Below are 27,981 nucleotides of genomic sequence, written 5' to 3'. Positions count from 1 at the left end.
AAATCTGCAGAAACGAGATTTGTCGATTTTGCTACGCTTTAGTTTAGAAGGCCTTTTCATGCCAGAGCCCGCGTTTGATTCCAAAGCGCACTCTTAGTTAGACGCAGACGCATAATGTTGCTCTACACATCAGTCGCATTACAGCGGATACACAACGGATAAATTTTTGCAGCGTGTCTCAGTTTTGGCTGTTATTGCGGAGTTGTGAAAGCTTAAATCACTGAAATGTATGCCGCGAAACTATATAGATTACCCTCTGGGTATGATTTTTGTGTTCCTTTTAAAGAGATTATATTAAAACAAGACAAAAGGAAAAACTAAGCATGAAAAATTAATAATATTAAGTAGAGACAAAACAAATTTGTTTTTCAGTTTTTTAATCACCCAGTTACTGTGACATTTCTTTTCCAATCTCTTATCTGCATTGCTCAGCAAACAAGCAAAGACAGAAAGTTCTTAAAAGTGCACTGGTCTGATTTTCATCTCAGCTCTCTTGGCGGAGTAGTAGTTTCCTTTCCAGTGATACCAGTTGACACCATCATAACCTGGTGAGTGTTTTCCGTGATGATACAGACCGTTCAGGTTGGAGTCACGACAGTTAGCATACCACCAGGCTCCTTTATACCTCACGGGACAGTTACCGGACCAGCTGTCATTATCCTGATCTTTGGTTGAAAAGGCGGAACCACGCTGGCGGGCAAGAGAATCACCAGCAGTTCCTGAAAACATAAAATGCGAATATGATTTCAGCCGATGCAGCTCTGCAATGCTTAAGGCTCCAAACAGTTGGAAATATTGTTTTACTTGCATTTAAAAAAACTCGCAACACAAGAACCGAAATAAAACCTACTAATACTTCGCTCAACATCGTCTTCATGTGTTCAGGTTTACTTCCTAATAGTTAAAATACTGAAAACACGCAAGTTCAAAATTTACATTTCAATTACCTGGAACAGTACTAAAATTTCTAACAAATACAAAATGGTAAGGTAAAATTTACCAGAGTAAGTTCCAAGGCTCAGCTGGTACTTAGTCCTCTCACTCGTAACTGCAAACATGTCGTACTCGGCGTAAGCAGTTTTGCCTGCAGTGTCTTCCAGATCGACTCGAAGCCTGTTCTTTGTTGTTTTTGTCAGGTGGTGTATCTTGTCCAGACCCAGCCAAAACTCGCCATTCAGGTTACCGAAGCCACGTTTGTAGTCGGCCCAGCCGCGGTAGAAATCAACGGAGCCATCCAGTCTCTTTTGGAACACTGTCCACCCCCCACCGGCTGTCGTTTGGTCACAGAACACATGAAAGGCACCTGAACCATCAGGGTCGATTGTATAAACACCGCTGAATCTTTGACCGGATTTGTACAGCTCAGCACAGTTCTTCATAGCTGTCGTGCAAAAAAAATTATCAGTTGGGATCTGATATTACAGAAGAGTTGCTCAACAGCGACTGTCATCAACTTCTGAAATCGGTGGTTAACTCTGCTCCCAGAAGTTTTTTATGAATAATCGAAATAAAACCTTTCAACACAAACAGACCTGATCTTACCTTTTACGGACGTCTTGTTTCCTTTGAGGGTGTTGATGTCATGTTGCATTTGAGTGAGTTGTTCTTTCATTTCCTGAAGGATAGTTTCAATCTTCTTGTTTGGCCCTGCATAGAAGCTGTTGTACACGTTGTTACACTGCTTTGTGGCTGTAAAACTCACTGGGGTGCTATTAGCGCTATTTCCTGGCGTAGCTAAGGTTTGACCCGTCACAAACAACGCCAAGAACAGCAAACTGCAACGAAAACTTGGGAAGACACAAATCATTGTGCGAATTTGGTCAAAGCCCAACTTAACCGTAGTTAACTGTATCACGGACTGGTGAAAAAGCGGATGTGACTCATCTTTAGTACAACAAGGTGTTTGCGTCATTGAATTCGTTCCAAGACATTTTTCTTGTTTTCGGATGCATCTTCCATTGGACGATCTTTTGACAGCTTTAAATTGATGGCAGCTTTGTAAATAAAAATGCTACCAACAAGAAAAAACATTCCGACTTCTCAGTCTTTACGTAAAAATCCTATTGCTAAACGAAAACCCGAGGAAACACAAGTCATTGTGCGAATTTGATCAAACCCCAACTTAATCGTAGTTAACAGTGTCACGGACTGGTGAAACTAACACAATTGTTAACTAACACAATTTTTGTATGACGGATCATTTGAAATAAATGACTGATTCTACTCAAATTAAGTGCCGGGCTTTTCTAGTTGCAAATGAAACACCCTGGGTACCTCGAGACGTTTCTAGAACAAAATGTTTCTCATTGATTCCTGTCTTCGCTTTCTTTCTTTTACATTTAATGCTCGAAAAGAAATAAATTTTTTTAAAATTTGTACTAGGATTACACAGATAATTTAACACAATTGTTAACTAACACACCGCCCCGCCACAAATCAGATCAAGGGAATTGTATACAAAGTAAAATGCAAAACATGTGATTTTGCCTATGTGGGAGAGAGCAAAAGATCGTGAAGTCGCGCTGCGCAGAGCACAAGCCTGGCACAAGATCTAATAACGAAAGCGCAATAAGATTTCACGCGGAAACAACAGACCATGACATTCATCCGGATTATGTAGAAATTTTAGAAAGAAATGTCAACAATAGGCAACAACGCCCATTCCTAGAAGCGCTACATTCTATCCAGGACATTAACTGTGTGAATGAGCATGTGCAATTCCCACAAGTTTATTTAACATTGGGAACATCCCTAGAGACCGGCGGTGTATAAAAAACTTATTATGCAAAAAAACTGAACCAATTTTAACTCTGATGAAGGTAACAGAGAGTTACCGAAAATTCAGTTTTATACGTTTTTACCAACCGATTTTAAGATCAGATACAAACCAAATTTTTTATTAGATTCCCACTTGTTCTACAATAAAGTAGCCATCCCGGACACTAACTAGACAAGATCGCTTTAAAAAATCCTGAAATTCCCTCGCTTTGAAGTTTCGTGGATGTCGTGGTATATGTTTGTTTTGTTTTCAGTATGGAAGATAACTGGCGCGTTAATATAAATGGACTTGTTTTAGAATGGTATAAAAGGGGTGTGTTTGATGTCTTTTAAAACAGCGCATGGCTTTTTACTTTTTATCATATCTGATGGTAAAAAAATGGAAAATAAAAATCAGAAATACAGACAACCTTTAAGTCCCGAAAGTTGCGAAGATATTTATCGTCGTAATAAAACTTAAATTTTTATATAGAGATGAAAAGAGCCATGCAATTTGTTGAAAAGAATTTGTGTTACATCAAAACGAGTTAATATGCTGCATTTGGAATAAGGGTCATCTACAGCAAACAAGACGATCAGTTTGCTAGAGTTTGTTGTATCTGCTATGTCTATTGTTTCTAATAACAAGTCAAGTTACGTTTCAGATCGCTATTTACAGAGTAGCGTCCTTATTTTCGAACGGTCGATCCTTTCAGGATTTTAATACCAAAGACCATGAATTTTATTGCTACTTTCGGCGTTTGCAGTACAATAATTTTTTGGTGGGTTAATTTCTCCGCTAGGAGGCAATGCTGTTTTGCGGCGCGGGCGCGGGTGCATCTTATTTCATCAACGCTGCTTAACATTGTAGATAAAATTGAGTAACGCGTCTTTGTTTGGGTACAAATATTCCCAGCTGAATCAATGAAATTCTCCTGAAGACTAACATCGTGGAATCTCAGTTAACCAGCAGAAGATTTTAACTAAGTGAGTTCGAATTATGAAAATATATAGTCAAAATGATACTTTTTAGACATTCTGCCGAGAATTTTCGCCTCGGTCATTCATTGTCAAGTTTTGTAAACAAGTTTCTCTACTATTCAAACTATTAACAATCACAAAAGGGAAAATTAAAGCAACAACAGCGTTTCTACAAAATACAGAAACAAACATTTTGAAAATCGAAACGATATTTCAATATTTTCAGTCAGATAACCCACTGCACAAACTTGTCAAACAGTTTCTAAAAATTATTTCAACTTTCGTTGAAAATGTTCATTTAAATATGTATCGATGGTTAATATTTCTATCAGAAGTACATAATGTTATGTACTTCTGTTTCTATGTGATTTGTACACATCCCCGAGGAACCTTATTATTTCGATGTTAAAAACATAAAACGGTGTTATTACCCTGATGTCTTTCCACATTTTATAAACGTAATTTTGCTACAGAACGCTTAGCTGGATTTATTTTTGTGGTAAAGAAGAGAAATGTTACAATGCAAGAAAGCGAACAGTGACAGGTCAGCGAACCCGTCGCCTTTTCGCGTTTGAAATATTTAATCAGCAACTGAAAACATTTATTTCTTTTTGGCGTTGGAAAATTTATAAGTGTAGATTCTACGTTTTCACAATTGATGCTTTATATGAGTATTTATAATAAAAAAGTATTTTTCCATCGGCGACAATTCTTTCAATGAACTAAAAATGCAATGGGCTATGTTTAAAATAATATGCATATTCAAAACTTGTCTCAGTGGTACTAACTTAACCCGCCCGTCGTTTAAAAAAGTTTTGATTCCAAAAGAAATTAAAGCGGGGCATAATTAATTTTTTCGCGGCTTTTAACACCGTAGCACATTTTATTTTAGCGGTTCAGCCTTCTGGTCTGGTTACTCAGAGGAGTATACAGTTGATTCCCGATTTTTCGACTTCTCAATGTCTTGACCTCCCGATATAAACTAGTGGAACCAAAAGTCGTTTCCGTTAGATTTGCTTCACTCAGTTGAACTCTGCAATTTTACCTCAGATTTTTCGAATCAAGTTTCGGTTCCCTTGGAGGCTCTATACAATGATAGGCTACACAGTAAAACCACAGATAAGTTCCATGCCGAGTTTTGGTCCGATATTACTCATACAGGATAGTCTTCTCTTGCGGAATTTATAAACACCCACTCTTTCTCACGAAGATCACCAACCTTGTTCAATCGATTGATCGTAAGATGATATTTGCAATTTATTAAAAAGACCGACTTACCATTTCCCAGCTGACGCTAGATCATTCAGTATTCAGCACGTGAGTGTTCCAAACGTATTGTCGGCGTTGATTCGGCTAGAAGCAACTTCAACGAGGGATTTGTCTCTGTGTGATACTGAAGTAGGCCCCTAGAAGGGAAAGTACTCAAAATTGAAGACTAAACTCGATTGTATCTCACCCGGCATTAAGTTTTCTCTTGTTGGACTCTCAGCGTTTTATCCAGGAAAAATCGAATCCTGAAGCTAGCGACGCTTAGAGAAAAGTAATTTGCAGACGTTTTCATTCAATTTTCTGCCTTTTTTGTAAAGCAAACACAAACGTGTTTGTTTATTTGCAACCGGTGATGACATTTCAACAAAAAGGTTGATTTCCATCCATTTGCTTTGTAATTCGTCATCATTCACTTAATAGCCAGTTTATTTCGGGCTGAAGGCTGTTTTATCTTCAATTACTTTGACACCTTCACGGCCTAACAGTTAACTAGGGAGAAGGGAACATATTTAATATATTTGCAGCTTTTTCTGATGAAAGGTCAGTTAAGTGACTTTATAAGTCCAACACCTATCGAATTTTTGATGTGTTTCTATTTTATCGCGATGTATAGCGATCCATGCTTGATCTGAGGATTCTTCAGATCACTGGAAGAGTACCAGGTTTTTTGTCACTTCCGGCCCCAGACTCTAGGCGTTCTCGGCTGGTTTCTTTACAAGATTTGTTATAGCGAGTACTGAGGCGAGTGCTGTTTGATGACAACACCAACCAAGGTAGAGTCCAGGCTCCTGAATTAGCGAGACCGGCTGGTAAAAAAGCCTGGAAAGTAGGCTGACTTAAATCGTTTTTTCGTCTGTGTAAAAAGCGAGGGGAAAGGCATCAGAAACCAGGTTTCTAGTTCCATGCACTCCTTTCCAAAAACACTTGTGCTCTCATTTTGCCTCGCTTCTTGGCCTGACTGAAAGAGTTGGTCCGAAATGTTCACTGTAAACCAATCCAAAATTCCTCGCGTCCAGCGATTGGCGGCGTTTGAACCGGATCATCACTAAACACGAACTGCGAGAACCAAATGGAACCCCAGTAAGAGTGGATGTGTTGCTAGTTAAACGTTTTTTTGTTTAATTTTGACTTACCTTCCCCTACTAGAGACTCATGTCCAGTGGTAGTCAGTTTAACGTAGAAGTGAGTTTGAGGCGGGTACTTGCTTACAGATCAAAGGGCCAGGCCATCGTGACTAATGCCTACAGCTACAGACTCCTCAAAAAGAAATCCTCGGGTGACATCAAACAAAATCTCCTGCCCAGGTCAGTCACTGAGCGCGGCTTTATGTAGGTAAAAGGGACCCAAACCTGAATTGAGAGCAGACACCATTTGTGAGGAATAGCTCAGTCTAAGTTCTGACAAGAATATGTTCTGCATGAAGAAGCTGTACTACCTAAGACAGATAATTGGTACATATCACTCTAAGATTCAACTCATATTTGACATTCCAAAAACACACAATACCACCGAACGCAGTGATTACTTGGCATGGTAAACTAGCTTTGAAGAGCTCACTTCAGAATATTAATGAACGATTTTAGAGCTGTCAAGGGACTGTTCTGTCATGTGCTTCAAGACGTTGCAAGCTGAAATGTCCGCTATGACTTAGAAAATGCTCATTTTACAATGATAAAATTCTCTTAAGCAAATCTTACAAATGGGTGAAAGCTATCGATATGAACGTACAGTGGTGAGTTAAATGAGCTCTTTTACGCACTTCAGTTAGATTAATTAGTAAAATAGTGTACAGGCAACAATCGGGTTGTAGCTTATGCTTAACGCAGAGTAATTATGTTTGATTTCATTGGCTCGTTCCAACATATAGTCGGGTATGACTATAGAATTATTTGCACGATGAACTGTAACAGTCTGTAATAGTTCTGTGTTTATCATATCGAATAGAAACAACGTCATCAACCACTTGTCTGCTAGTTCTCTAGAAAACAATCAGCTTTGTGGCAGTAGTGTAGCAGCTCTTGTAAGCTTCTAATTCTACTGTGCTTTTTTGTTGCACATCTATCATATCGAATAAAAATAATGTCATGTTCCGTTGTTCTCTCAAAGGGTAGCGAGCCATGCCTTGAGAGAGCTTTTACCTGACTTGTAGAGAAAGACACGCTCGCCGTGTTTCAACTCACACTGAAGAGAAGATTTCTAAATTGAAACTTCCAAGCGTGACCAATATCTATTTTCTCCTTCCAATATCAGCAGATTGTGAAGCAGGCAGGTGATGAGAATAAAGAAACTTGTCAACTTATGGATTATACTGAAAATTGCTCAGAATACAAAAAGTTGCTTGAAAGGAAAAAAGTTGCTCGAAATATGAAAAGTTGTCCAGAAGCTGCCGAGCATCTCTGGGACAGCCGGCGGGACAAACTGCGATGGGCAAGCATCCTATCCTTATATATCCCGATACTTACTTGACTTAAACCCTTAAGTTGCTGTGGAACATAGGTCGTCCACCAGAGATCTCCATCTTCCCCTGTCCTTGGCCACTTTTTCCAGTTGGTTCCAACTCATCCCAGTCTGTTATACTTCAGCCTCAGTTGATCTTCTCCATGCTGTTTTAGGCCTTCCTCGGTTCCTTTTACCCTGAGGTGTCCATCGAAGGGCATGCCTGGTGACATTGGCAGAGGGCTAGGCGCAGGCACGTTAAGTTGATTACGTCATCAGTGACAATACAACGGGTGCACAGAGGAGAAATTTTTGCAAGCGTGTCTTAGTTTTGGAAGTGTTGTTCCAGAGTTGAGGAGCTACAACCATTTAAATGTATGTTTTGATATACACAGAATATTTCTCTGGGTATCCGATTTCTTGTGTTCCTTCTCTTGATTATAATTGCGTTAACTAAAACGTGACCAGGAAAGGCGAGGAAAGGAAAGAAGAGTAAAAATTAAACATGAGAAATTAGGAAGTAATGAATAAAGACAAAACAAAACTTGTTTTAGTTATTTTAATCACCCAGTTACTGTGACATCTCTTTCCCAATCTCTTATTTGCATTGGTCAGCAAACAAGGAAAGACAGAAAGTTCTTAAAAGTGCACTGGTCTGATTTTCATCTCAGCTCTCTTGGCGGAGTAGTTATATCCTTTCCAGGCTCCCCAGTTGACACCATCAGAGTGTGATGAGTGTTGTCCGTGATGATACAGACCGTTCAGGCCGGAGTTATGACAGGCATTGAACCACCATGCTCCTTTATGGGTCACCGCACAATTATCGCTCGAAAAGTCATTATCCTGATCTTTAGTTGTAAAGGCGGAACCACGATGATAAGAAAGAGAATCTCCAGCAGTCCCTGAAAGCGTAACATGAGAAGTTGATTTCAAACGATACAGAACTGAAAGAGACGCAGTCCTACAAAAGTAAAGGCTCCAAGCAGTTGGAAATATTGTTTTACTTGCATTTTAAAAAGTCACAACAGGATAACTCAAATTAAGTCTACTAAGACTTCGCTTATCATCGTCTTCATGTGTTCAAGTTTACTTAACAATTATTCTATGAGCCCGCGTTGGATACGAGGTGGTAAATAGCCAACGAGGCGCGAAGCGCCGTATAACTACTTTTATCCAACAAGGGCAAATGGAATAATTGTTTTATTAAATTCTTCTTTAAGTTTAAATCGCCTGGACAATTTATTTTGATGTAAACGAAGTGATAGTATGAGGAGGCGGGAAAATTTGTGGCGCGGTGTTCACTTCTTGAGTTGAATGAAACACACGAGGAAAGCGAGCAAGAGAGTTTTCTTCCCAAGATTTTCCTCGAACACTCTTCTCTAAAGTCGTCTATATATCCTAGAAATTGTGACAACAGTTAAGATTTACGGGATGATCCGAAGCAAAAGCTTTTCTGGAAACTACACGTCTTGAGCAAGTCGAACAAAGCAAGTGTTTACATTGTACTTGTTTATGGCTCCACGGCTGTCATCAAGACTGCTATATTATTTGAAGCGAATTGAGCTCAAAGTGTAACAGGTTTATTGAAGTATAAAAGGACAAGACCAAGATTGAAAGGTAACAAACTTTACAGAAGTGCTGAGCCTAATTTTATGACGTACACTGAATGAAACTTTGTCAGTTTGCCATTCTTTCGTAAATTATTTGCTTCTTTTCTACTTTATTCACTCGCTCTTGTTGCGCGTTTACAAGTATTATTAATTAAACTTTTCGCATCAATCCTTTTGTTTTGCGAAGTTTATTTTACCATGGCATTTCTGTGGTTTCTGTAGGCACCGCTGTTTATTTCTTGTTTATAAAGCTCGCCAAATTTGCTGTTTCAACCATTTTTCTAATGGAACTGTCGCTTCCCGCAGAAAAATTTTACGCTGAGCGGCACTTGCCGCACTCACTTCCCATATAAGGTCAAACATAGGTATATGAGCTATTATAACCCACCCATTAATTTTTGCGCGCGCTCATTGGTCAAAACGCATCACGTGGTACAAAATCGGACGACGGGTATCAGCGAATATACCCCGTCCGATTTGATATCCGTCGCCCGATTTTGTAGGCAGCACAAAACAAACGAATGAAGTCACATTATACTCAATTCTAACTTTAAATGAAATCACCGAGTTAAAAAATCACGTAAACCAATCAACTTACATTTGTTTCAACTACAATTACGCCGGGTTTATTACGTAGGTTTTTCCTATAAATTACTGGCGATAAAGCGCGTTGTAGAAATTAATCGGAGGGTTATAAAATAAATAAACCCCTTTCTGGCTTGCTGGTATATTGGAGGATAATGCCCTTGGCTGAAAGATTGTCCTCAAAATTTCACAGTTGCCCTCGAAGCTTCGCTTCTCGGCCAAATGTTCATTTTTCGACAATCTTTCAGCCTCGGGCATTATCCTCCAATATACCAGCCGCCTGAAGGGGTTTATTTACTAAATAACCGGGATTCAGTGAACCAATCAGAAAGCTAGAAATGCAATATCCGAGGTTGAGAATTTAATAATTCCTTATAGTTAAAATACTGAACAGCACATAACATTTCAATCACCTGGAAAAGTAACAAATAAATTTGTTCCGTTAATATATGAACAATTAACATTTGATTGACGTTTGATTTCGTAAATAGCCTTGATTGACATTTAGTTGCGTAGTTTCGCAAATATTTTCACTTAGAACACATGTTTGTTGCTGACATGTTTCGCTGACCCGTTTTCTGCTGTTTTGAAATCTGTTTATCTGTTTCCTCACCTGGACAAACCGTAAAACAATCTTATTAGATATTTAACAATGTAATTTAGGTTTTGCGTTTACATTCTGATCGTCTGTTTAGTTTCTCAATGGAATTTTGTATTACTTCTTTAGATCGAAAAAAAAAAACATTAAGGATTATACGATTCCGTATCCAGTCGATTGTTCGAGGGCCTTCGATTTCTGAGCTGACACGTGGACTGAAGGATAAACGGTGTGAGACGCCTAGCCCGATAATGGCCGAAGAGGAAATTAAAGAATCGAAGAAAACCCAGAGGAACGCAAAGGCAACCTATACAAGATGTGGTAACTGGCTGGTCAACGTCGTGGAAGTTAAAAGACCAGGATCGGAGGTAGCAGACGCCTTAAGTAAAGTCGAAGCTGCGTTCAATAACCTGATAGTTAAGCATGAAGATTACACGAAGCTTAGAGATAATTTTATGACGCGGATTTTGAAGAGGCTGAAATGTGGATGAGCGATTGCCAGGGCTCTTTCACGAACTATGTTATGCGAGCTAAGATGTATTTGGAAAGTTTAGTTAGCCAAGAGAAACAAGTTTTGGAAAATGGTTCAGATAAAGATAAATCTGCTAGTAATCCATCAAACGCTATCGGAATTTCAAGTATGCAATCTAAAGTGGATGCGGTTTCCAGTGACAGTTCTCATGCAAAAGAACAGATTGCTATTAACGATGAGCAAGAAAATGACAAACAAACCCCTGGTAAAGGTGACAAAGGTGTTAATGACAATGTACAAGTCTCCTGGACTAAATAATCCCAGCTCTATAGATAGCGTCTCTGCTCCCGGTCAAGTTGCTAAAGGAGGTGTCAATAACAATGTACAAGTTCCAAATCCTGGCAATAATGATCCCAGTCCTCCAAGTAACGCATGTGGTTTTAACATGGAGAAACCAAAATTACCAAAGTTCGCTGGAGACGTTCGAGATCGAGAGTACGCAATATTTAAAGCAGATTTTAAGCACGCAGTTGAAGCCCGATACACCAAACGAGACGCGAACACCTTTTTACGTACATGCCTTCAAGGGAAGCCTCTGGATCTAATTAAAGGAATTGGCACCGATTATGACGCCGCCTAGATTCCATTAATAGTGATCCACGATTCGTCTCAGACACCATAACACGAGATATCGTAAAATTCCGCGCGCTGCAAAACGGTGAAGATGGAAGATTCTGCGACTTAGTGGTCCATTTAGTTAAGCAAAGCTTCAACACGCTGAAGGAGGTCTGAAATCAATATGACATGGACAATAGCCATATGTTGTCAGTCATCGAGCAGAAAATGTGCGCGGACGACCGAAAGGTTTGGCCACGAGATCTTGAGCGACAGGGAGAAAAGGCAACTTTGGAGGGACTGATGAAGTGGATCAATGTAGAGATGAAATCGCGTATGCGCGCTACTGCCCCATTGAGATCCAGCTTTAATCAAAAATCACTCTTTTCATTTAACGTCGAAGAATCCAACAAGAAGTTGTACAAATGCTGGTACTGTAAGGGCTCATCCCACTGGCCGGATCAATGCCGTCAATTCGCTACACTTGGTATCGACGAGCGTATCAAAAGAGAACCACGTTTGCTTCAGTTGCGTGAAACCAGCCGGAAGAGATCATCGAATTGAGAACTGTAGGAGACGTCAAAAGTGCCCGAAAGCCGAGAATGGAAAGGAATTCCCACATTATCACCACCCGTTGTTTCACAAGAGTATTGCAGTGAAAATTGGTGTAGCCTCTCTCTCCAACCCACATGAGACTCTTTTGCACGTGTTAACATGCACAATTTACGGTCAAAATGGGTTCCAAAAGCAGGGTAACACTCTCCTTGACTCAAGAGCTCAAGTCAGCCTGATCCGCGAAGAAACAGCGACTACACTGGGTCTCAAAGGAAAAGACACTTCGGTAACAATAACGAAAGTGGGAGGAGAAGAAGAGACCATCAAGACTAAAGTTGACAAGGTTCCTGTGTCATCACCAGACAGCACCAGAATGTTCTCAATCAAGGCGATCGTTATCCCGTGCATTAGTGAAGAAGGGTCAGCAGTACAACTCAAACAAATCGCCAAGCTTCTTGGACTGGAAAACGAGAGATTTCGTAGAGGCAATGGTCCTGTTGATCTACTGATAGGAGTCGACCACGCCCAGATGCACACTGGACAGACAAAGCAGTCCGAAAAGTTAGTTGCGAGAAACACGCCTCTGGGATGGGTGGTTTTCGGTGGTTCGTCCGGAGATGAACAAGTGAATGGCGTGTTTCTGGGATGGGTGGTTTTCGGTGGTTTGTCCGGAGATGAACAAGTGAATGGCCGTGTCTATCACGTAAGATTTGCCGCACCAGTAGAAATGTCAGATTTCTGGAAGAAGGAGACAATGGAGCTGTACAAACCGTGTGTTTGTAAGTTAACACAGGCTGAAAGAGAAGAAACGGAGATTATTTCCAAGTAGTGAAAAAAATTCGCAATCAATGGATGGTGCCGTACCCCTGGAAGAAAGATCCCGTGCTGTTACCTGATAATATACCATTAGCGATGAAACGGTTAGAAGCCACTGAAAGACGCCTTAAGCCCCCGGTTTCCATATGATCGCAGACGATCGCAGAATTGTAGGTTCTTCGATCTGCGATCATATGGAAACACGCATCTGCGATCGTTTGCGATCGTCTGCGATCGATCGCACACGATCGCAAACGGTCCCAGAAAATAGAACCAAGTTCTATTCCTTGCAGACGTCTCCTGCGATCGTTGCGATCATATGGAAACACAATTGCGGTCAATTGCGATCGAAATTTATCCCATAATATTGATAATCGTTCCCATCATTCAACACCATTCAACACTTTTGCAATCGTCTGCGATCGTTTGCGATCATATGGAAACAGTTCGCTCTTTGATCGTTGCGATCACACGGTTCAGTAAATTTCTGCGACTTTGCGATCGTCTACGATCATATGGAAACCGGGCTTTAAGAAAAACCCAGAACAAGAGATAACTTATGACAAGCAAATGGAAGAAATGAAGGAGATGCAGTTCTCAAGAAAGCTGTTCAAGCAAGAAATGGCCATTCCACATCATGCATCGATTCGACCCGAGAAGAAGAGTACACCTGTACGAATCGTCTTTTATTCGTCTTCAGTCTATCAAGGTCACGCGTTGAATGATTATTGGCTTAAGGGCCCCGATTTGTTAAACAATCTGTTTGGAGTCATTCTGCGGTTCCGAGAAAAGGAAGTAGCAGTGATGGGGGACATTTCCAAAATGTTTTACCGCGTGCTCATTCCAAAAAGAGATCAGCATGTGCATCGCTTCCTATGGAGAAATCTAGAGACGGAAAGAGAACCTGATGTGTACGTCAAGACAGTTCTGACGTTTGGCGATAAACCAGCGCCTGCCATGGCCCAGACTGCATTAAGAAAAACAGCTGAAGAGAATAAGAACGACTACCCGGAAGCAGCCGAAGCACTAACAAAGAACTCGTACATGGATGATATTTGTGGTTCCGTAGACACCGTGACGCAGGCACAGAAGGTAACAGAAGATTTAGATAAGGTACTGGAGAGTGGAGGTTTTGTCGTGAAGGGGTGGACGTCAAACAAAGTCATAACCAAGGCAGAAAATCAAAAAACGGGTCTAAAGGTGTTCCAGAAAGAAGTTGAAGAAAAGGTGCTTGGAGTGGTTTGGAATTACGTTACAGATGAGTTCAGCTTCAAAATCAAATTGGATTTGTTCACATGACAGATCCTTCAATCCACCTTGGAGTAAAAAATGTCCAAGAGAACGTTACTCAGTCAAGTCGCCCGCTTTTATGACCCCATCGGATTCGCTGCTGCATTTGTTATTAGAGCGAAAGATAAGCATGCAAGAGTTGTGGCAGATTGGTCTTGACTGGGACGACGAACTTCCACAAGATGTACAAGAGAAGTGGATTCAGCTCTTCAAGGAAATGCAAGAGCTTGAAAAGATCGGATTCAAGAGATGCTTAGTTCCATCCGAAATTCCTGAATTGCCAGTGCTGTGTGTCTTTTCTTTTTGGTGCCTGCGCCTAACGCTGCGCGTACATACGTCAAAGAAGAAACCAAGACACGTATGAAGTAAACTTCGTTGCAGCGAAGTCAAGAGTGGCATCTCTAAAGCAGCTCACAATTCCACGCCTGGAGCTACAAACAGCCGTTCTCGCCCCCCGCCTTGCGAAAACAATAGTAGAAGAATGTACGATTCAATTTGCTGATATCAAGTTCTTCACTGACAGCAGCATCACACTAGCCTGGATCCAGAGTCCTTTACGCAGTTTCAAGCCGTTTGTCTCGTCAAGGGTCGGGGAGATCCAGAGCAACTCGGACCCAAGTCAATGGAAGCACATTCCGGGTGAAGAAAAAGGTAGCAGATGATTTATTACGAGGATTGCATGTACAGCAGCTGACGGTAGATGGATGAACGGCCCAGAATTTCTGAAATTGCCAGAAGAGCAATGGCCAGTCCAAACAACTACACCACACCGAGAAGAAGATGTGGAACGACGGCGAGTAAAAGTAGTCTGCGAAGTAAAAAACGTGGAACAAGCCATCGATCCCAAGAAGTTCTCCAGCTGGAAAAAAACTGATCCGCGTGACGGCACTAATACGCAGACTAGCGATGAAAATACGACTGAGAAAACACGATCAAGACGGAAGGGGAGGACCGTTGACCCCTGAAGAGCTTCAGCAAGCAGAGTTTTACTGGATAAAGCAAGCGCAGTCAACTCTGCACAGCCGCCTAGAAAGAGGTGATTTCAAACCACTCAGCCCTTCCAAAGATGCAAACGAAGTTATAAGAGTTGGGGGAAGAGTAGACGAAGCTATCGTGTCATATGAGACAAGACACCCCGCCCTTCTTCCAAGTAATCACTGGGTCATTTGCTGGTAACCAGACACGCCCATCAGTACGGACACACCGGTGTGGCAGCTACGACAGCCAAGACCAGGAGAAAGTTCTGGATCTTGAAGGCGAACAAGATAAGCAAATCGGTGAAATTTAAGTGTGCCTTCTGCTGTGAATTGGCTCATAAAGCTGAAACACAACTTATGGCAGACCTCCCTGTTCTCCGCTTAGCACCAAACACGCCGCCATTCCACTATACCGCGTGCGATAACTTTGGTCCTTACAACGTAAAAATCGGGAGAAACAAGACGGCCAAGCACAATGGTGTCATTTTTAAACACAAGAGCTGTCCATCTGGAATTAGCAGCTGACCTAAGTACAATGGAGTTGTTACAAGTCCTAAGAAGAATCTTTTCGATCCGAGGTTACCCGGCAGTGATGTTGAGCGATAACGGTTCACAAATGGTTGGTGCCGCCAACGAACTAAAAGATGTCAATCAGCTACGCGAGTTCTGCGAGGAAAAGAGAATTCAATGGATCTTCGCAACACCAGCTGCGCCACACCAAATTGGATATGCAGAGGCTCTTGTAAAAAGCTGCAAGAAATCACTAAAGATAGCAATCGGCGAGCAACTTCTAACGCCGTTTGAACTGTACACCTGTCTTTTAGAAGTCGCAAACCTGGCGAATCAACGCCTCATCGGTCGCATTCCCACTGATCCAGATGACCGAACGACATGCTCCTTGGAAGAGCGACACCAAAAGTACCACAAGGTCCGTTGAAAGACACAAAAAATCCTCGCAGACGAGTGGAGTTCGTGCAAAAAATTGTCGACTCCTTCTGGAAACGTTTGACTAGAGATGTATTCCCTGCCCTAGTACCGAGAAAGAAGTGGCATGTAGAGAAGCGAAACGTACAATTCGATGACATCGTAACAGTAGCCGATCAAAATGCAGTACGAGGCAAGTGGGCAGTGGGCCGAATAATCGAAGTTTATCCTGGTCAGATGGACGAGTTCGTAACGTTTAAGTCAGAACGGCCACAGGAGAGTACAGCCGTCCAGTTACAAAGATTGCAGTCATTCACCCTATTAAAGGTGACGACTGAACGAACATCTGGTAACATGAGGACTACGCCCTTATCGGGGCGGAGAGTGTTCCGTTAATATATGAACAATTAACATTTGATTGACGTTTGATTTCGTAAATAGCCTAGGTTGACATTTAGTTGCGTAACCGATACGGTCAATTAACCTTTGAGCTCGGAGAAGTTAGTTTCGCAAATATTTTCACTTAGAACACATGTTTGTTGCTGACCTGTTTCGCTGACCCGTTTTCTGCTGTTTTGAAATCTGTTTATCTGTTTCTTTACCTGGACAAACCGTAAAACAATCTTATTGGATATCGTCAAAGAAGTAAGTGTTCAGCACTGTAACTCAGGCTTTTAACATTGTAATTTAGGTTTTCCGTTTATATTCTGATCGTCTGTTTAGTTTCTCAATGGAATTTTGTATTACTTCTTTAGATCGAGTAAAAACATTAAGGATTATCCAGTCGATTGTTCGAGGGCCATTTTCAACAGTAAGGATTATCCAGTCGATTGTTCGAAGGGCCATTTTCCTTCACGATCCAAAATTTGACAAGAAAAATGTTTACAAATTGATAAAAATTACCTGAGTAGGTTCCAAGACTCAACTGGTACTTAGTCCTCTCGCTCGTAACTGCAAACATGTCGTACTCGGCGTAAGCAGTTTTGCCTGCGGTATCTTCCAGATCTACTCGAAGCTTGTTCTTTGTTTTCGTCAGGCGGTGTATCTTGTTCAGACCCAGCCAAAACTCGCCATTCAGGTAACCGAAGCCACGTTTGTAGTCGGCCCAGCCGCGGTAGAAATCAACGGAGCCGTCCAGCCTCTTTTGGAACACTGTCCACCCCCCACCGGCTGTTGTTTGGTCACAGAACACATCAAAGGCACCTGAACCATCAGGGTCGATTGTATAAACACCGCTGATTCTTTGACCGGATTTGTACAGCTCAGCACAGTTGTTCATAGCTGTTGAACAAAAAAAAAAATTCAGAAAAATTGTTGCACTGGCAATGTGCTTCTTGAGTTCGGATCATTATATTACAGCAGAATTGCTCAAGATCCAGAACGACTGTCACCTACTCGTGAGATCCGTAGTAAACCTCCCCGAAGTTTTCTTTTTAGAATAATCGGAGAAAACTCTCAACACACAAACAAATCTGTCCTACCTTTCTCAGACGTCTTGTTGCCTTTGAGGATGTCGATATCATCTTGCACTTGAGTGAGTTGTTTCTTGATTTCTTGAAGGATTGTTTCAATCTTCTTGTTTGGCCCTGCATAGAAGCTGTTGTACACGTTGTTACAACGCTCTGTGGCTGTAGAACTGACTGGGGTGCTATTAGCGCTATTTCCTGGTGTAGCTAAGGTTTGACTCGTTACAAACAACGCCAAGAACAGCAAACTGCAACGAAAACCCGAGGAAACACAAGTCATTGTGCAAATTTGATCAAAGCCCAACTTAACCGTAGTTAACTGTAACACGGACTGGTGAGAAAGCGGATGTGACACATCTTTGTTACTTTAAGGTGTTGACATTTTTCAGGTGCATCTGCAACTATTTTTTTAATACACTGCTCTTTTGACAGAAAAAGAAGAACTGTTCAAACTACCAAAACAATATTCCGATCTTTTTTATTGGCACTAGTGAAAAAAAGCTCTTTGCATAATGGCGTTCAATCTTTAGGGGAAATTTATCAAAGTTGAGGGAAATTATTGTTTAAAACTGTTAGAGAAAATTTATCAATGCCAAAGGAAATTTGTTGTTTGAAGCTTATGATAAAATAGGACTTCTGCATTTTAGAAATTTGTCTTACCGGAAACCTAAACAAATATCGTTATAAGCAAACAGTGACATAATTATACGCTAAAGCAAACTATCTTTGTATTCTAAGTAAATATGGTTCAATACTCGCGCGTGTGGAGTTGTCGCTGTTTAAACTGAGGTTTTGATACAAAGAAAGTATACAAAGAAAAGTTAATTTCAATTTTTGTTTCGACCATTGCCAAAAATAAGATATCTTTATACAGCTTTTTAGGTTGAATATACAGCCTATACATATATCTTTTTGTTCTATCTTGTGAGGCCATGCGCCTTACAAACTGAGTTTAGTTAGCTGACGATTTCAACTGAGCCAGCTCTATTCAACCTTGTTCTATGTTCGTAAATAGTTACCTATTCTAGTAAACAGGTACGTTGTCTTTATTTAGCTGGCCTTTGTCTGTTAGTCACAAACTCTCCCGCGCTGAACTCATTCGCTTTGCGGTCAGTTGGGAGCTGACTTAATGCAGCCTTCTTTGTATTATGCAACTTGTATTTGTGATTTGTTAGGTATAAATAGTCCGTTCGTTGCAAATCGATTCACGATGAAGAAGAAGAATAAATGTGTGACGTCCAAGTTCTCTGAGTGTCCTGAGTCCGGTTGTTGCAGATCCGTTGGTACTTTGGAACCCCCGTGACAAGTTACTCTCCCGCAGCAAACGAGGTACTTTGAGCTGATTTCCCCAGTCGAGTCAAGAGCAACAAGTCTACATCTACATCTATATTGGGGGTCCTGCAAAGGGAGACACCATTGCTGCAAGACATTAAAAATAGAAACGGGGGAGATTAAAGACCTAAGAATAATTATATATAAATAATGACACTAACAAGATATAAAAAATAAAATTAAATAATTAAATAATTAACAACACAAACAAGATATAAAATAAATAAAATTAAAAAGTTAATTACGTTTAAATACTTCTACAGCTCGAATATTACACCTTTCAGTCTAAAATGTGGCATAAAGTATCTCTGTATGAATTTCATTAACCCTACATCTTTGTTTTTTTCGGTTTGGATTCTTAAGGAGCCGAGAAATTAGCAATTCTGTGCAACGTGCCCATACATTGCTCTTTAATTATACTAGTAGTAATCAGAGATTAGGGGAGTGCGTTCGACCCAAGATAGATACAGCGGAGAATTTGAAAAAGAAAGCGCAGAGGGAAAAGACCCTTACTAACGTGTTCCTCAGCTCCAAAAACTTCTAAAAATACTTTCACTTTCATTTAGCATTCTACAAAGTACTTCAGAAAGACAGGCATACAGTAAAAACACGCTTATAAGAACCTAGATTTTTCCAACTTAGCCTAAATAGGTTCTTATAGAAATAGTATTTAGTGGAATTTTAGGCTACGTAGGTTCTTAAAAAGGTTCTTAAAGATAACTACTACAGGGCATATGTGATATGGAATATATCGCTGTATTAAATAATTATTTATAATACAGTTAAGATGATAACCATACAGTAAATTTTACAAGTCAACTACCTCTCTGGTCCCTCTGTTGTAATAGCGTTCTTGTTTCTTGTTTTTCTTACACCTTGTCCTCCATACCTTTCACAATCCTGGGTCGCAGCAGGGTTCCAGCTGGTGTCTTTGTGCGTCTTCCAAACAACATTTGAACTGGCGAAGTTCTAATACTGGCCGATTGCGTGTTACGCCAATCCGGAATAGCACGATATGGGTCTTCGCCTTGGTTAGTAATCTCTTGGCTGACATAAAGGCATTCTCATTCTTCCCAAGGGGTGATTACGTTTGGTGATGAAACTGCCAATCTGATGCAAACACTTTAAACTTTCTTCGCGCAAATTGCGGAACATTGTCACTAAAAAGCGTGTCATGACGTGGAAACTGGCTCTTGAGGAACTTGATAACAGTACTGGCATTGGTACCTGATTCAACTCAAATGAACGAGTCTTTGTTCTTAAAACTGAATCGAAGAAGTGTGTTAAGAAGTGTGTTGTGTTTCTCTTTCATCTACATACTGATACAAATGGGTACAGCCATGAATAATACTGACTGAAAAACTCCCTGTCTAATTTTTCGTGCCAGAACCCCCTGGCATATGCATCCAAAAAAGAAAATACCTTTGCCTTGCTTGTTATGTCTAGTTGCATCATCTTCAATGATTGGGAGTGGATAATGGGCTCTTAGTGGCGCCTTGGTAAGGTCTTGTGGGTCAATACAGATTCTTTTAATTGCCTGGCTTGTTGCCTCAAACGTGCGTGAGGCCCCAAACGTGAGGCTGCTTGTACATGTATGCTGACTTGTAAAAGCTCCGTAAACAAATTATATATTCTAGTATACACCTACATACCCTTTGAAATTCAAAATGGAAATTAAACTCTTTGCCCTCTAATGACCCTTGGATACGTAGTGTACCATGAAGCGTCCTGCAAAATATGAAAAACAAAATATCACATAAAAGGTATATATCCCAAATGTTAATGCTATAAAAATTCTTTCAAGTTTTATCGATACCATAATTGTTACGAAAAAGGGAAAAGGTTTTAAGTTTAGTGTTGATGCTTTACTGATGGTGGCAAGATAAAAATTCTCATGTCTTTTATACCGGAACTTCCCCTCTCCTTGCCCTGTTTTATATTGTGGCTGCTCATTTTGTAATACCTACAATTCTCTTAAGGAGGCTCGATGTAGTTTTTTTAGCCGAAGGGTGGTTGTTTTGAAAAATAAAATTACCTAGAAAGCCAATGTTCGATTTTTTCCAAAATACACCATAATGATCAAATATGACCAAATTTTAATTTTTTACCCGTCACTTAGTCACAACGGTTACCATAGCAACGACTGACGTTTTCTTTTGTTCTCAAACAAGCTTGATTTTCTCGAAATCTAGATTGACTCTTGGTATTCATTTTTTGATATGTTCAAGTGTAGTAGATTTACTACCTGTACGCAAAATTTAGGAAAATCTGTAAGAGCGTTTTAGAGTAAATCAAGAATGAAGTTTTTGGTATTTTCTTATAATTTCTTACAATCGGCAGTCGATATATTTTAACAAATTAAAGCAAAAAGTCTTTCGCTTTTAGTTAATGGTCTGATGGTGTAAGTATTTATATTTCAGTGAGAGTAACTGTGCTCAAATAATACGAAACAATTTTAAAGCGCCTATTTTATATTAAAACGGTGTTTTTCTGAGAATTTCATTCTTGATTTACTTGAAAACGCTCTTACAGATTTTTCTAAAATTTTGTCAACAGTTAGTCAATGTACTAAACTTTAACATATCAAAAAATAAACACCAAGAGTCAATCTAGATTTAATTTCGAGAAAATCAAGCTTGTTTGAGAACAAAGGAAAACGTCAATCGTTGCTATGGTAACCTTTGTGACAAAGTGAGGGGTAAAAAATTAAAATTTGGTCGTATTTGATCATTATGGTGTATTTTGGCAAAAATCGAACGTTGGCTTCCTAGATAATTTTAACTTTCAAAACAACCACCCTTCGGCTAAAAAAACTACATCGAGCCTCCTTAACAAGTCTTGCATATTTTACACAAGGCTAAAAGCTATCGATATGAACGGCGTGAACGTACAGTGGTGAGTTAAATGAGCTCTTTTACGCACTTCAGTTAGATTATTTAGTAAAATAGTGTACAGACAACGATCGGGTTGTAGCTTATGCTTAAAGCACAGTAATTATTATGTCTGATTTCGTTGGCACGTTCCAGCATGTAGTCTGTAATAGTTCTGTGTTGTTACACTTGTATGTGATGTGAATCCCAGTGTTGCGGTCAGATAATATATTCTTTGACCATGACCCACTTTTACAGATATATATCACATCGAACAAAAACTATGTCATCAAAAAACTTGTCTGTTGGTTTTGACCACATTGATCTCTAGGAAACGTTCAGCTTTGTAACAGAAGTGTAACAGCTTTCATAAGCTTGTAATTCTACTGGTCCTCTAGTGTAGCAGTTGCTACTGTTTTGGGGGCTAGGGGCATTTTTCCTGTTGTTTTTTCTATTGTTCTCTCGAAGGGCCCGTTGTGGAGAAGGACAAGCTCACTCTGTTTCAACCCACATTGAGGAGGAGATTTCTGCACGAAAAAGTCAAAATAGGTCAATATCTATTTTCTCCTTTATATATCAGCACATTGTGAAGCAGGCAGGTGATGAGAATAAAGAAAATTGTCAACTAATGGATTATACTACCTTGATGAACCAGTATATTCTCACAACTAATGGATTATACTACCTTGATGAACCAGTAAATTCACACAGCTAATGGATTATACTACCTTGATGAACCAGTAAATTCTCACAACTAATGGATTATACTACCTTGATGAACCAGTAAATTCTCACAACTAATGGATTATACTACCTTGATGAACCAGTAAATTCACACAACTAATGGATTATACTACCTTGATGAACCAGTAAATTCTCACAACTAATGGATTATACTACCTTGATGAACCAGCAAATTCACACAACTAATGGATTATACTACCTTGATGAACCAGTAAATTCTCACAACTAATGGATTATACTACCTTGATGAACCAGTAAATTCTCACAACTAATGGATTATACTACCTTGATGAACCAGCAAATTCACACAACTAATGGATTATACTACCTTGATGAACCAGTAAATTCTCACAACTAATGGATTATACTACCTTGATTAACCAGTAAATTCACACAACTAATGGATTATACTACCTTGATGAACCTGTAAATTCTCACAATTAATGGATTATACTACCTTGATGAACCAGTAAATTCTCACAATTAATGGATTATACTACCTTGATGAACCAGTAAATTCTCACAACTAATGGATTATACTACAACTAATGGATTATACTACCTTGATAAACCAGTAAATTCACACAACTAATGAATTATACTACCTTGATGAACCAGTAAATTCTCACAACTAATGAATTATACTACCTTGATGAACCAGTAAATTCACACAACTAATGGATTATACTACCTTGATGAACCAGCAAATTCTCACAACTAATGAATTATACTACCTTGATGAACCAGTAAATTCACACAACTAATGGATTATACTACCTTGATGAACCAGTAAATTCTCACAACTAATGGATTATACTACCTTGATAAACCATTAAATTCTCACAACTAATGAATTATACTACCTTGATGAACCAGCAAATTCACACAACCAGCAAATTCTCACAACTAATGGATTATACTACCTTGATGAACCAGCAAATTCACACAACTAAAATTGAAGAATCGATATTTCCAGCTCGCGATTGATAATTCACTTCCAATCGTCCCAGGCGGTGTTGGATAACTTCGTTTTGTCCCATAAATGGCGCTGGGAAAATTGTTGCTGTCTCTCAATAAACTAAACTGGAGAAACGCTGTCTGTACACTGCGATGGAAAAGCTTCCTATGCTATGAGAATATCAATAATTATATTGGCCGAGCTAATTCTGCGGAAGCTAGATTTGTTGATTTAGCTACGCTTTTCAGACGGGCCTTTTCGAACCGAAGCCCGCGTTTGACTTCCATGCGCACTACCATCTCGTTCCTAGAACTGGCGCGTTTTCGGTCAGCGGACAGCGGTGATAGAACGCCCAACGGCTCTGGGCGAAAGCGATTCAGAAACCGGAACCAGAAATTCCTGGTTCCGGTTTGAATGTGCGCGTACGCGGAAGATTGTAGAGGAAATGAACAAGTTTTCAACAGCCAATCAAATTTGGTCGTGTTTTTGGCGGGCTTTATCAGTCTAGCCCAGAATTTTCGATTATCGGTACCGACTTAAAGGATCGCGGCCACTCGGAACGAGATTAAGCGCGCTGTTAGTTAGGCGCAGGCGCATTATGTTGCTTGACACATTGATTACGTCATCAGTCACAAAAAGGAGAAAATTTTTGCATGAAAGTCTTATTTGTAAATGTTGTGCCAGACTTGGGGAGCTAAAGTCATTTGAAATGTTGCGAAATACACAGATTATTCATCTTGGTAAAGGAGATCAAAGGAAAGAAGAGGAAAATGAAGCATGAGAAATTTGGAAATAGTAAATAAAAACAAAACTTGTTTTCTTTTTCAGTTATTTTAATCACCCAGTTACTCTGACATTTCTTTTTCAATCTCTTGTTTGCATTGGTCAGCAAACAAGCCAAGACAGAAAGTTCTTAAAAGTGCGCTGGTCTGATTTTCATCTCAGCTCTCTTGGCGGAGTAGTTATATCCTTTCCAGTGAAGCCAGTTGACACCATCAGCACCTGATGAGTGTTTTCCGTGATGATACAGACCGTTCAGGTTGGAGTGATGACAGCTCCCGTGCCACCAGGCTCCTTTATAGGACACTGCACAGTTACTGCTCCAGCTGTCATTATCCTGATCTTTGGTTGTAAAGGGGCGACCACGATGATAAGACAGAGAATCACCAGCAGTTCCGGAAAACATAAAATGAGAATTTGATTTCAAACGATGCAGAACTGACTTAAATACACGCAGTCCTACAATTCTGAAGGCTACAAACAGTTGGAAATATTGTCTAAATTTATTTTAAAAAAGCCACCTACGCAACAACCCCAATAAGACCTACTAAGATCTCGCTTTCATGTGTTCAGGTCTATTTCCTTAAAAATTTCCAGTGTTTCCCGTTTTGATTTTTCACTGAAGAATTTTGATAATACTTTTAGCGCAAATTTAATTTTTTCCTGAAAGCAGGTCACCACATTTACATGACCTGGAATAGCAACAAATAAATTTGACAATTAAACTGTTTAAAAAATTGGTAAAAAATCAGCTTACCTGAGTAAGTTCCAAGACTCAGCTTGTACTTAGTCCTCTCGCTTGTAACTGCAAACATGTCGTACTCGGCGTATGCAGTTTTGCCTGCAGTGTCCTCCAGATCTACTCGAAGCCTGTTCTTTGTTTTCGTCAGACGGTTTATCTTGTCCAGTCCCAACCAAAACTCGCCATTCAGGTTACCGAAGCCACGTTTGTAGTCGGCCCAGCCGCGGTAGAAATCAACGGAGCCATCCAGTCTCTTCTGGAACACTGTCCACCCCCCACCGGTTGTTGTTTGGTCACAGAACACATCAAAGGAACCTGAACCATCAGGGTCGATTGTATAAACACCGCTGATTCGTTGGCCGGATTTGTACAGCTCAGCACAGTTCTTAGCTGTTGAGGAAAATATAGGAGAGTTTTCTCATCGTAAAATGAATAAACGCCAATTACTTTTAAAGATCAAAGGGTTTTATTGTAACTTAAAAACACGAAAGCAGTTTTAAAGCAAGTAATCTTACAGTGGATTAAACAGAAAAGAGCCGTGATTTATTTCTAATCAATACAACAGAACTACTCAAGAATGAATTCCATTCATTAGAGGCCACTGCAAAGAGAAATTAAGAATCTAAACACGCAGAAACAGATTTGTACTTACCGTTCGCCAAAGTCTTGTTTCCTTTGAGGATGTTGATGTCATCTTGCATTTCAGTGAGTTGTTCCTTGATCTCTTGAAGAATAATTTCAATCTTCTTGTTTGGCTCTGCGTAAAGAAAAAATTATCAGAGGGGACTGCATGTAAAATTTTCAGAGGAGCTTCAATTAACAGTAATCTTAGTATCAAAATTTCACCCGGCCACATATAGGGAAATTACATTATAAACACACATAAAAAGGTTCGTACTCACCTTTCACAGATGTCTTGTTTGCTAGAATGTTGACCTCATCTTGTACCCAAGTAAGTTGTTTCTTCATCTCTCGTAGGATTGTTTCAATCTCAGTCTTGTTTGGCTCTGAAAATCATGATGATAAAATTTAACTGTAACGAAGGCGAATTGCATTAAACTGTCGTGAGTTACTTTTATACTAACTAGTATAATTGAATTATTTAAAAATAAATATAAGATCCCACGAAGTAGGTCTAGGAAGCCCTACAAAAAAGCGAAAGTGCATTTTTAGCACACAGACAGTAAACAGATTTGTACTTAATTACTTTTCACCAAAGTCTTGTTCGTTTTGATGATTTCATCTTCAAAGTGATTCAGTTGTTCCTTCATTTCGTGAAGGATAGTTTCAATCTTCTTGTTTGGCCCTGCATAGAAGCTGTTGTACACGTTGTTACACCGTTTTGTGGCTGTAGAACTGACTGGGGTGCTGTTGGCGCTATTTCCTGGCTTAGCTAAAGTTTGACTCGTCACAAACAACGCCAAGAACAGAAAACTGCAACGAAAACCTGAGGAAACACAAGTCATGGTGCGAATTTGATCAAAGCCCAACTTAACCGTAGTTAACAGTGACATGGACTGGTGAAAAAGCGGATGTGACTCATCTTTAGTACAACAAGGTGTTTGCGTCTCTGAATTCGGTACAAGACAATTTTCATGTTTTTGGATGCATCTTTTATTGGACGATCTTTTGACAGCTTCAAAAATGATGACAGCTTTGTAAAGAACAATGCCACCAACAAGTAAAAACTTCTCTTTATGTAAAAATCATATTGCTAATTTGCCTACGTGTAACAAACGATTTAGCATCGATCTAAAATTTGATCAAAAAAGTTTTACTTTTCCTCCAAAAATGTGTTGCTAAAGTTAATAAAAGTGCTTAAACCTCGCCCAAACTCTTTGTCAAACTGCGTTCAAAACTTAACAAGAATAGCGTCTGCGATTTTCAGTAGCGATTTTATTTAATCGGAACTGATAAACTTATATTTTTGTCCCGGCCAGTAGGGTGACTCTATCTGTGAAACTTTGCTTCTAGCGTTACCTTGTCTCTTTGTTAAGAGGACCTTAGAAACTTTGAATAGTAGGCCATATCCTTAGCCAATCTTTGAACTGACTGCTTTGCCCAGTAGGCTCAAAATCCACCGTAATTCGCAACGATATAAAAGTGAGCCATTCACCATCCATTTGCAGCATTTTCAAATATTCTACGAAATCTTTATTTTTAGCCTAAAGTGGTCTACATGTAAATTATTTCTAATTCTAACACGTCATATTTTGGCCTTAGTATATTAACTAGAAGTATCATCTGATGATTACAATGTATCAAAAAAAATTCGAAAGACCTTAACCGAAAACAGTTTGGACACAAGTTACATGACACGTACGGCCTGACTTCCCCACGTCCTCATTTCAAAATATTCAAAACAAAACGCGCAAAATGCTCATTCAAAATAATGATTACAGATCGTGTTTATGACTTTGGTACTGAAATTACTAAGAGAAACAGAGTTAAGTTTAGTTTCAATCTTTACTTTTAGTTAAATGTCCAAATAATGACTGTATTTTGAATTTGCTTGTTCATCGGTTTATTGAGCCGAGAATATTAATACTTGAAACAGGCAGTTTCTGACAGAAATTGGTTCAAAAATTACTTTGAATGCCGAGTGTGTTGGCCTGCATGTTGATATATCAGTTATTTCTGAATCGTTTTGATTCGCTCTGAAGCAGGATGCGTTCGGGACCTTTACATTTTATCAAGAGTACATAATGATCCTCTCAATCTTTTGACAAAAAAATCCAGCGATTCATAGATTTGAGTTAACTTCTAGAAGAAAGCTTTTCGTTCAACTTGAACGCTTTTGAAACTTTGTTTGAAAACCTTAAACAACTATGAGTTTTGAGAGTTAGAAAACATTTCAACGACGACTGCTTTATTGTTTAGAACAACTGAAAATATACATTGACAACCCATTTCGTCGAGTTCTCTAAATGGAAATTGAACGAAAATAGTCCATGCAGAATATAATTTAATATCGACTTTCAAGCGAGTTAAGATAATTTGAATATCGTTGAAACACTATTTTTGACATTCCACTGTAAATTTTCAATTCCGGTCTCCGCTGTTAAGGTCTAAAACCCCTGTAAACAATTGCCTATGGCATATAACTCCCGAGCGTTGAACGGACAAAATATAATAATTTTAAAAATATTTAACACAACTTACTGAGCTTTGACGCCGCTACTGACATAATACGAATAACAGTCA

At 39.5% G+C, this 27,981-nt stretch overlaps 2 protein-coding genes and 1 pseudogene across 2 annotated transcripts in view; 1 reads left to right on the top strand and 2 right to left on the bottom strand.

Moving 5' to 3' along the window:
* Nucleotides 1-366: 366 nt before the first annotated feature.
* Nucleotides 367-26,806, bottom strand: LOC144641527 (ficolin-2-like). The gene is made up of 5 exons (XM_078500540.1): nucleotides 25,985-26,806; nucleotides 25,680-25,784; nucleotides 25,430-25,534; nucleotides 24,793-25,167; nucleotides 367-719 (listed from the first exon to the last, which is right to left on the bottom strand). The coding sequence occupies exons 1-5, from the start codon at nucleotides 26,289-26,291 to the stop codon at nucleotides 457-459; spliced, it is 1,155 nt and encodes a 384-aa protein (XP_078356666.1). The 5' UTR covers nucleotides 26,292-26,806; the 3' UTR covers nucleotides 367-456.
* LOC144641562 (microfibril-associated glycoprotein 4-like) overlaps nucleotides 7,992-27,981 on the bottom strand; it is a 29,501-nt gene continuing 9,511 nt past the window's right edge. Inside the window, exons 2-4 of the mRNA XM_078500599.1 lie at nucleotides 17,367-17,655; nucleotides 16,789-17,166; nucleotides 7,992-8,345 (exon numbers count right to left, since the gene is read on the bottom strand). Coding sequence (XP_078356725.1) covers nucleotides 8,083-8,345; nucleotides 16,789-17,166; nucleotides 17,367-17,631 — 906 coding nt within the window. The 5' untranslated portion in view covers nucleotides 17,632-17,655 and the 3' untranslated portion in view covers nucleotides 7,992-8,082. The remainder of the gene's footprint in view (nucleotides 8,346-16,788; nucleotides 17,167-17,366; nucleotides 17,656-27,981) is intronic.
* Nucleotides 10,944-12,707, top strand: LOC144640170 (uncharacterized; annotated as a pseudogene).

The sequence above is a fragment of the Oculina patagonica genome, chromosome 2 (genome assembly GCF_052425735.1).
Source record: "Oculina patagonica isolate OP01 chromosome 2, crgOcupat, whole genome shotgun sequence".
Lineage (NCBI taxonomy): Eukaryota > Metazoa > Cnidaria > Anthozoa > Scleractinia > Oculinidae > Oculina > Oculina patagonica.
The sequence above is the reverse complement of the archived record's forward strand: the minus strand, read 5'-3'. Positions and strand labels throughout refer to the sequence as shown.